An 11030-nucleotide genomic window follows, 5' to 3' on the forward strand; every position below is an offset into this window, starting at 1 on the left:
CTAATCTTAGATATGAACTATGAAAATTGGAATGGAAGCAAACAAAATAATATTTTTAACTAATCATGTTTATTGTTCATAAAGATATAATAAATAAAATGACTTAGTAAATTGCATTAACAAATGTATTCAAATTCTTGCCAAAAACTAACAATTCTGGATTATACTTATGGCTTTTGGTATTCGGTGGTAACTTCTTGATGTTGAATGGTACTGCTGTGGACTTCTCTTGACCTGGGCAGATGTTGTGGCCCATGGTCAGTGCAGCTACGGTCTTGATTGTTGCAGCGTAGATTTCATGGTCCCCATTGTGTCAGTCTTAGTTCCATCACCGGTGTGGATGACTTGAAGCTCCCGAAGGGAGAAAGGTTAGATTTCTTTCCAAAAACTATAAAATAGAGACACATATCAATCATCAAGAAGAAAAACCAACGTGTGCCATCTGCCGTTCTAATCGTCAGAAAGAGTAGCAGATGACAAGAATAAATTAAATGAAATTTAGATGAGAATAGTTAAAATTTTGATTACTAAACGTGCATATTAATAGATGAAAAGAAATATAGAAACCAAACGCATGGTTGAACATTTGGAGGTTAGATATAAAAAATATAAAAAATGTTATAAGAAGCTAGGTATGGATGGAATATAATGACTGTAAGAAATTATTGTTATGACAGTTCCGTAGATTGTTCCTACATAGAAAGAGTCCCTCGACGTGAAAGAAGAAGTAGTCACGTACGAGAATATTCTGGATGTCATGGAATAACCCAGAAATGTCTGGTGACATCTAGAACGTCAGAAAACTATATAAACATTATGTGTTTGACATTCTATAGTTCAGTTGTATTTGAGATTTTGAGTATAAAAAGTTGTCAGTTTGTTTAAGTTGTTAACGTATTGTACTATTGTATTGGAGTTTAAATAAAGTATTTTAAATAAGTTGTAACATTGGTGACAGCGGTGGGATAAGAAGACATTAAGTAATTTGTATATGGTCAATACAAGATCTACTAAATTCGAGAAAGAAATGGATACATCCGGACCACCAGAATGGTTTTTAAAAATGGAAGAGTTAAAAGAGAAACGTAGGCAAGAAGAGAAAGAAAATGAAGAGAAACGTAGGCAAGCAGAGAAAGAAAATGAAGAGAAACGTAGGCAAGAAGAGGAGGAGAGGCGTAGACAAGTAGAGGTAGAAATAATAAATAGTTTGTCACAAATTCAAGAAAGTTTTACATTAGAGGTAAGTCAAATTAATAGTAGAATAGACACATTAGAAGAAAAACAAAGCTATTTAGATAATAAACTAGAACAGCAACAAAATGATTTAAAGCAACAACAAGATAATTTAAAATCTAGTTTAGAAAGACAAATAGTTATGTTAGAACGAAAAATTAATACCCAAGCTTCTTTATCTCGTATTGTTTCAGTAACGAATGTCGAATCTGAAACAGCCCCTTCATCTTCACATCCCCTAAATCTTCTTGAATCAGGCACAATCAGAAATAGCAAAATTTTGAAACCACCCACCTTCGATGGCCAAACAGCATGGGAAACGTATCGTTTCCAATTTGAAGCTGCAGCTAAAGCAAATGGCTGGACTGAAAGAGAAATGGCAGCTTCCTTGGTGGTGTCGCTTCGAGGTCAGGCAGCAACCGTCCTTCAATTTCTTCCTCAGGATTCACCTAGTTATGACTCACTTGTTCAAGCTTTAGAAACAAGATATGGCCAACAACATCTGAAGCAGGTTTTTCAAAGTCAGCTTAAAGTTCGGTATCAAAAACATAACGAGAGCCTACAAGAATTTGAAGCTGATATTAAAAGATTACTACATTTGGCATACCCTCAGGCACCTAAAGATTTTCTTGAACAAATCGGTATACAGGCATTCATAGACGGACTACATGATATCGAAATGCAACAGGCTCTCCGATTACAACACCACAAAACGCTAAATGGAGCACTAGTTTCAGCCCAGGAGTTTGAAGCGGCTAAAAGTATTTCAAGATCTCGCCCAAGATTAAAAGAAATAAGATTTCGAGAAGATGAACAAGTCCCTACCACAGATAATCAACAACCTATTTTGTCCCAGATGTTGAACATACTCCAAAATCTTCAACAAAATCAACAAAAAGCTCAAAATCAAAACAGAAGATGTTTTAACTGCGGAAGAATTGGACATTTGCAGGTCAATTGTAGAAGTGGATCCCAAGCGAGAAAAGAAGAATACAATAATGATGTCAGAAGGTCGCCTAGATCGACATCCAGAAGCCCATCATATAGTCCTACTAGAAATATTAGTAGAGATAGGTATGTAAGAAGTCGATCTCCTACAACTGACCACAGATATTCAAACAATAGCCAGGGAAACGAATAAAAGTCGACACTAAGGGGCGGGCGTCGGCTGAATCTAATAAAAGCCCCCAAATTCGCAGTTATACTTTAAACAAAAATGAACAGAACTTATTACTTAAGGGCTACGTTGACAATCAAAAATGCACTTTTCTTATTGATACCGGTGCAACAAGATCTTTTGTTCGCAAAGAACTTCTGAACAGAAAACTACAGCCATGTAAAACAAACTTAGTTCTTGAAACAGCTTCAGGTCAAACTATTCCAATTCATGGAGAAGTAACGGCGACCATAAAGATTGGCAACACCTTGATAAAACACATATTTCTTGTAGCCGATATTAAAGATGAATGCATTCTTGGAATGGACATTATGCAAAACAAATTTATCATAGATCTTCAAAATAAAATTTTGTTTATTGAAAATGAAGAAATAGTCCTAAATTTTGAAGAGTCTACACCTCAAGTAAGAGTTATAGTTAGTGAAGATACAGAAATTCCTCAAAATTCTGAAAGTATAGTCCTGGCGAGACTGAGTCAAAAACCTGAAGGTTTACATTTCGGCGTTGTTGAAAGCGAGGAACTTGTTAATGACGGAATCTTGATAGCCAGATGCCTCGTGAATGTAGATGAGATAATTCCAGTAAGGGTTGCTAATTTGTCCAAAAAGCCTTTTAAGTTGAAGAAAGAACAACAAATAGCACTCTGTACGCCAATAGAAAAAATAATCAAGTGCGAAAAGTATTTGAAAAAGAATACAGCTTTAAGTTACCAAGTTGACGCTAACCTGGCGAAAGAACTGATCAAAAATGTTGATCACTTAACAACTGAAGAAGTAGAAAAAGCTAATGAATTTATTAATGAAAACTACGACATTTTTGAATCCGAGAAATCTACAGGGCGTACTAGTCTAGTTCAACATAGAATCGATACTGGAGATGCAAGACCAATTCGTCAAGCCCCACGCAGATTACCGTTTGCTAGACAAAAAGAAGTTGAAAACATAATACAAGACATGATAAATTCCGATATCATCGAAGAAACTTCGGGCCCCTGGTGTTCACCAGTAGTCTTAGTAACTAAGAAAGTTTTTGTGTAGACTACAGAAGATTAAACCATGTTACACAAAAGGACAGTTATCCATTGCCACGAATAGATGATACACTAAACACTTTATCAGGTGCTAAATGGTTTTCGACTCTAGATTTAAAAAGCGGCTACTGGCAAGTAGAAGTACATCCTGATGATCGAGACAAAACAGCTTTTTCAACTGGCCGTGGTCTCTGCAGGTTTCAGGTTCTACCATTTGGTCTTTGTAATGCTCCAGCTACGTTTGGACGCCTGATGGAAATGGTTTTAAGAGGACTTACTTGGAAAACATGTCTAGTATATCTTGATGATATAATGATTATGTCCAAAACCTTTGATGAACATCTGAAAAACTTAAGCGAGGTATTTGAAAGACTGCGAAATGCCAACTTAAAGCTTAATTATAAGAAATGTTCACTATTTCAAAGAGAAGCGTACTATCTAGGACATATCGTTTCAGCAGATGGAATTAAAACTGATCCAGAGAAGATTTCAGTTATTAAAGATTGGCCTAAACCAGGAAATAAAAAAGAAATTAGAAGTTTTCTTGGACTCTGTTCATATTACCGAAAATTCATAAAAGATTTTGGCCGCATCGCTAAGCCTCTTTATCGACTAACCGAAAACAACATTGAATTTGACTGGACACCGGATTGTCAAAATGCCTTCGTAGATTTAAAAAAACTACTTACAACAGCACCTATCCTAGCCTATCCACGAGAAGATGGAAAATTTCTGTTGGATTGTGACGCATCTCAGCATGGTATTGGCGCTGTATTATCACAAGAACAGGAAGGTGAAGAAAAAGTTATTGCATATTTTAGTAAAACCATAGGAAAGGCAGAAAAGAATTATTGCGTTACCAGAAAAGAGCTCCTAGCTATTATAAAAGCCCTAGAACACTTTCATACCTTCCTTTATAACAGAAATTTTACAATCAGAACAGACCATAGCGCTTTGCAGTGGCTAATGAATTTTAAAAAGCCAGAAGGACAAGTGGCTCGATGGATAGAGAGACTCCAACAGTATAACTTCGACATAGTACATCGAAAAGGGCGTCTCCATAACAATGCCGATATTCTTTCTAGGCGACCCTGTTTAGAACGACAATGCCAGTACTGTAAAAGACTTGAAGAAAAAGAGAGCGTAACTGAAGAAGTAAGTCTCTGCATGACCACGGTTGAACAGGAAGAAGATAATGATCAGACTTCCCTGGAAAACATTAAGAAGAGTCAAAAGAAAGATAATGACTTAAGAGTCATACGAGAATGGCTTAGAAATGGAGTAAGACCTCTTTGGCAGGAAATATCTAAATATAGTCGAATTATAAAGGCGTACTGGGCTCAATGGGAATCTTTGCATCTTTCGAATGGTCTATTATATCGGAAGTGGGAAAGTCCCGATGGAGTACGCATAGTTCAACAAGTGGTACTGCCAAAATCACACATTAAAAGTGTGTTGCAAGAACTTCATAGCAGCCTGTCTGGAGGACATTTTTGGGGTAAAAAGAACACAGGCCAGGGTTCGAGACAGATTTTATTGGATCAATTGTCGCCGAGATGTAGAAGAATGGTGTAAGAAATGCGACTTATGTAACGGTAGAAAAGGCCCTAGAACAAGAAGTCGTGGTAAAATGGCACAATATCTTTCCGGAGAGCCTTTTGAACGACTTTCAGTTGATATTCTCGGTCCACTTCCAACGACAGAGAGAGGTAACAAGTACTTAATGGTTGCAATGGATTATTTTTCAAAATGGCCTGAAATTGCACCTCTTCCTAATCAAGAAGCGACGACTGTAGCAGAAGCATTCATAACACACGTCGTATCAAGACATGGAGTTCTTTTAGAGTTGCATTCTGATCAGGGACGAAATTTTGAATCCGAATTATGGCAAGAATTAATGAAAATCTTGGGTATTAAGAAAACTCGAACTACGCCTCTCCACCCACAATCAGACGGAATGATCGAAAGACATAATAGAACTATTTGTCAATACCTCTCAATGTTTGTTGCTGATAATCAAAAAGATTGGGATACCCTAATACCTCTATTCCTGTTAGCCTACAGAAGTTCTGAACATGAAGCAACCGGTTATTCTCCATCAATGATGATCACCGGAAGAGAAATGAAGCTTCCTCAAGATCTTATTTTCGGAAAATTGCCTACCTGTGAAGAAGAACCTTCATCCCTGACGTACCTAGAAAGCTTAAGAGAAAAACTGGAAAAAGTCCACGAATTTGCTCGTAAAAGTTTGAAGCTTCAAAGTGATAAAGCCAAGTCCAGGTTCGATGTGCAAGCCACAGGGACAACTTTCGAAAGAGGTGATCCAGTATGGCTATACAATCCCACACGCAAGAAAGGACTTTGTCCGAAACTTCAACGAAACTGGGAAGGCCCGTACACCGTCTTAAAGAAAATAAATGATCTGGTCTACCGCATCCAGTTTTCAGCGAGAAGTAAACCCAAGGTAGTTCACATTGAGAGATTAGCCCCATATCATGGAACTGATCCACCCTGTTGGCTTCAACCAGACCCTGATAGACCAGTTATTCGAGGCGAATAACTATAAAGGAGGGAGCAGTGTTATGACAGTTCCGTAGATTGTTCCTACATAGAAAGAGTCCCTCGACGTGAAAGAAGAAGTAGTCACGTACGAGAATATTCTGGATGTCATGGAATAACCCAGAAATGTCTGGTGACACTATGTGTCTGGTGAATAACTATAAAGGAGGGAGCAGTGTTATGACAGTTCCGTAGATTGTTCCTACATAGAAAGAGTCCCTCGACGTGAAAGAAGAAGTAGTCACGCACGAGAATATTCTGGATGTCATGGAATAACCCAGAAATGTCTGGTGACATCTAGAACGTCAGAAAACTATATAAACATTATGTGTTTGACATTCTATAGCTCAGTTGTATTTGAGATTTTGAGTATAAAAAGTTGTCAGTTTGTTCAAGTTGTTAACGTACTGTAATATTAACAAAATCAATGGGAAAGTCCCCGTAGCTGGCTGTATACCATAGTTAAAAAACCATACTGAAGTAAAAACTTCTTTTGTATATTGGTATAAAAAGTTTTATTAAAAAACATAAAAGTCCTCCAAAAGGATTTGCAAAACGTTTTCAATCTGAATCAGATCATCCTCAGTGCGTTCTGCTTCACAAAAGAAACTAGCAACTTATTTAGAAAGGTTACATCGATATAAATGGTTTACATAACAATTAAGTGATATTTGTAGCGACTCCAAGTCGATGTTACAAGATGAAATGTGCTAGGAGTGCTCAAAGGGCAACATGGTTCCCTGCTCGTTAAGAACTCGTGGTTCTTGCCAGTTCAATGGACTGGCAAGAACCAAGTTCAATGACTAGTCCTTCAGTTGGTCTGTGTCCATTGAACTGGCAAGAACCACGAGTTCTTAACGAGCAGGGAACCATGTTGCCCTTTGAGCACTCCTAGCACATTTCATCTTGTAACATCGACTTGGAGTCGCTACAAATATCACTTAATTGTTATGTAAACCATTTATATCGATGTAACCTTTCTAAATAAGTTGCTAGTTTCTTTTGTGAAGCAGAACGCACTGAGGATGATCTGATTCAGATTGAAAACGTTTTGCAAATCCTTTTGGAGGACTTTTATGTTTTTTAATAAAACTTTTTATACCAATATACAAAAGAAGTTTTTACTTCAGTATGGTATTGTAATATTGTATTGGAGTTTAAATAAAGTATTTTAAAGAAGTTGTAACATTATTAAAAAAACTATATGTAACTCACCCCAAGAGGAAGATGATTTGTTGAAATAAAATGATTTATTTTTGAAGCTGCTCTGCCTTTTAAAACATTTCCACCTCCATTTTGAGAATGAGATACGGGGGTTATCACTGTCATTAAAATGACATGACAACGAACCTTGGACCGAAATTTGAAATAACGAACATGGAACACAAGATGATACAATGTAAATAGGGTTGCCTATTATAGAACGGGCGCCAACCGATTTTTAAAGGGGGAAATGGGTAAACCAAATAGAAGAAGATAATTATTAATGAAATATTAAAGGAAATAAGGTAAAATAATTATTTAAAAATAAAATATCAAAGATGTGACGTTTGTAACGTTACAACTTCATGTTCTGTTTTAAATAAAATGTAGCAATAAAAATGTTATTCAAGTAGTGATACAATTAAAAATAATGCAATTAAAAATGTTGCGTTTACATAGATAACGTTGAAAATTAATGGGCTACAAAATTCAGGTTTGTAATCTACGAGTAAACTTTAAATGTAAAATAAAGTAAGTACAACTTACCAAACTTAGTTTTCTCCCGGTCCTCTAAATTTTCAAAATCAGGGTTAACCTCCACTAAAATGCCATGCATTCCTTGTCGCATTTCTGTCTTTATACACATCTATTAAAAATTCCCCATCTATATCGTCTGCCATTATGTACGTGCCACTGGATTCACTGGTACTACACGACTAACTGTCGTTAAGTATGGAAGCACTAATTTATGCCCGTGGTTCACTGGTAAATAGCACGGCACGACACGACCGTCGTCCATTGCAGTGACATTGGACGACAGGCGAGGAGCAACGGCACGAGAGTTAGTCGCGGTCGTCCTGTGGGAAAGGCTCCGTACATTGCTGTATTGGACTAATGGAATGTACGACTAACTGTCGTTACGACCTTTTGTCGTGACGACCGAAGTCGTAAAGTATGAAATAGACTAAGGGCCGGTATTTCAATAGCTACTTAAGCTTTTGCTTAGCTAAGCCTGTGTCAAAAGTTAAGGAGAAGCTTAAGCCGGGTGTCGTATTTCCATCATTTCCTTACCTAAACTGATGCTCAACTGTAAAGTTAATTGGTTTGGTACCTCTGAATACGTCAAAATGCCAGAACTAACTGTTCTGCGGTAAAAACCACTACTGTTGACGTTTAATTTTATATTGTCATCTGTATCAGTCAATTACTTAATTTTGTGTACATTGTACATGTGTTGTCAGTTTATTGTCTATATTTTCTCTGGTTATATTTTTATTGTTATTTTGCATAAGCAATAGATCCGTCTTTGTAATTTTGTTTATTGGATATATTCCTTAAAATGTCAAATTCGAATGTAAGTTTATTTTTGTAAAATAAATGTACCTACCAAGCATTGTATAAATAAATAATTTCCATGTGTCTACACCTTCCAAAAGTAGTAAGAATTTTAATGATCGTTATTACGATTAATAAATTAATAGATTTATAGATTATTATTTAATAATCTAATAATAACGTTATTACTCAAAAGTTGGCTTTCAAAATAAATCTCTAATTAATAATTTATAGAAATAACCTCAAAAAACAGAAAACAAATTTTAAGCAAAGGCTTAAACCAACTCCCGCGCGAGCTTAAAATTATTTGGTTTAAGCCTAGGCTTAAGCCTCAAATTGAAGTGGAAATACAGGCATCTAAGCTTAAGCAAAGGCTTAAAGTAAGCTTTGGCTTAAGTGAGGTTGGAAATACCGGCCCCTAGACTTAGTTTCATGAAAGGCTGGGTCAAATGCTAAGGCCGGGGTAGTTTGGAATAGAATAAAAGATGTTTTGGGGATGTTTTTGAAGGCTTATGCCTTCTGAGCATCTGAATTAAGAATTTGGTACTTCACCATCAGTCAGATGAGAAGGGTTTTATGTATTTTGTTTTTTTAGGGTTTTGAATTTTCTCAAATGCGCCGCCGTACAACCTGGAAGTGACCTTACGCCATTGATTGCGTGACTGTATTCACTTCCAGCTTGATCTGGACTGGGAAACGGTTGTATTCTCTCTTGACGACGCGCGACGGTCTCAAAAGTTTATGAATTGACAAAGGAGAGTCTTCTTTTTTGTTGATTTTGAATTACGATGTGGGATGGGAGAGTTGGTCTGAAATAGTTTATTTCGATATTGGGGACTTTAAGTTAAGTTCTTAATTTATCAGTTTTTGTAGTCTATCAGTTTTGGAAGTGTTCTTGGGCGTTGTGGTTTAGAAAAATATATTGAGTTTAACCAGGATGGGTCGGTGATCCCAAGTAATTAATCAATGTACAAAATTGGTCTTCGAGGTCCTCCGAATGTGATGAAAAAGGATAGAAACATGATCATAGTTTATGTGATAAGGGTCAAGAGTCACAGAGGATGTTTACAAGAGATTATAGTCAATGTCGTTTCGTTTTCTAGGTGTATGTCAACTGTCAAGAAGTTTTCATCGGTAAGGGTGATACGAGGAGGGATTGTGTTAGTAGATAATAAAATTATCATATTTGATTACGGTGCCGTTTCCATGAAATACATATCCGACAGCGTGGATGACGGATTATGGGACAAATCCTAAATGAGATAGGTACACATAATTACAGACACAGTGTAAAATAATTATAAGCAACAATAAAATATATCAAATTTAGCGTAGCTAATGTAATCGTGAATTTAACTTAGTACCCTATTTTTATTTCAGTACCAGTTTCAAAATACAATAAATCGTTTGTCAAGGAAATAAGTAACTACTAAACTATTGAAAAAACACAAAATATGCCATTATGCATGACATATTGAAAGAATTGCGTATCTCAGAGAATCGCCTCAAAGCAATTGAGGGTAAAAGTCAGTATGTATTTACCTATATCAATCAGATCAGTAGCAAGTTGGTAAGGGCACCTCTGGAGAATGTCGTAAAACAACTAATGAAATTAATATTATGCAAAATTTGTGGTCAGAGATAATAATGTTAAAGTCAATCCTATCAAGGTAAAACCCTTAAAAATGAGATTAGGCCCTACATGGCCCTACAAGTACCTTGATAGAGGTCCCATCATTTGGGAAGGCACTAATTTGCATGTTATGGAGCATCTAAAAATGGTCTATTCTTATATAGTCTCTAAAGTTGGTGATTGAAATTTTATTAATGAGTATTGAAATTATGTAATGCTAAGGTGTGGGCTTAGGAAAAAAACTTCAAATTTGACTTCTATACAAATGCAATAATGTGCAAAAGACTGCCTTCCAAATGACTGGACCTCGTTTTTTGACCCTTCGCTTCGTTATCGAACGTATTCGCTTCGTATCTGTTTAGTGTACAGATAGCGAATGATCGATAACGAAGCGAAGGGTCAAAAATCGAGGTCCAGGATCTCTATCTAACTTGATTTCTTATGTTGACAGTTATTGATATGTCCATTCACTTTTCGTTTTTGGGTTGGCAAAACGTAGGTCCGTAAAGTTGGCCCGAAAAAGTCGGGAAAAAAATGTGACGTGATTGTCTATAGATTGTCCACGTTTGTCCACTGTGTTATTTAGTCCACCCATCAATTTTTTTTATAAACAAAAATTTTTTTTCGGGCCAACTTCACAAATCCACAAGTTTTTGAAAATTCGAAAACTCTCTTGCTACATTGTTTGTCCACCTCATAATTATGTTTGTCCACCCACTGATATTCCTAAAATAAAAAAAAATTATTTATATATATATATATACTTATTGCTAACGGATAATAGGACAGTACTGCTGAAAAAGTACTTCAGACTCCATTAGAATGAATATTTCTGCGGGGGCAGAATCACAACTACCTGT

At 36.2% G+C, this 11030-nt stretch overlaps 1 protein-coding gene across 1 annotated transcript; it reads left to right on the forward strand.

Annotated features, from left to right (window-relative positions):
- The first annotated feature begins 1375 nt into the window (after nt 1-1375).
- On the forward strand, nt 1376-2374 carry LOC126890880 (uncharacterized). Its single transcript, XM_050660027.1, has one exon. The coding sequence runs from the start codon at nt 1376-1378 to the stop codon at nt 2372-2374; it is 999 nt and encodes a 332-aa protein (XP_050515984.1).
- The last annotated feature ends 8656 nt before the right edge of the window (nt 2375-11030 follow it).

The sequence above is a fragment of the Diabrotica virgifera genome, chromosome 1 (genome assembly GCF_917563875.1).
Source record: "Diabrotica virgifera virgifera chromosome 1, PGI_DIABVI_V3a".
Lineage (NCBI taxonomy): Eukaryota > Metazoa > Arthropoda > Insecta > Coleoptera > Chrysomelidae > Diabrotica > Diabrotica virgifera.

What these genes read in the sequence shown, in the direction of transcription:
- LOC126890880 (XM_050660027.1), top strand. Translation starts at nt 1,376, where the DNA reads ATGTTAGAACGAAAAATTAATACCCAAGCTTCTTTATCTCGTATTGTT.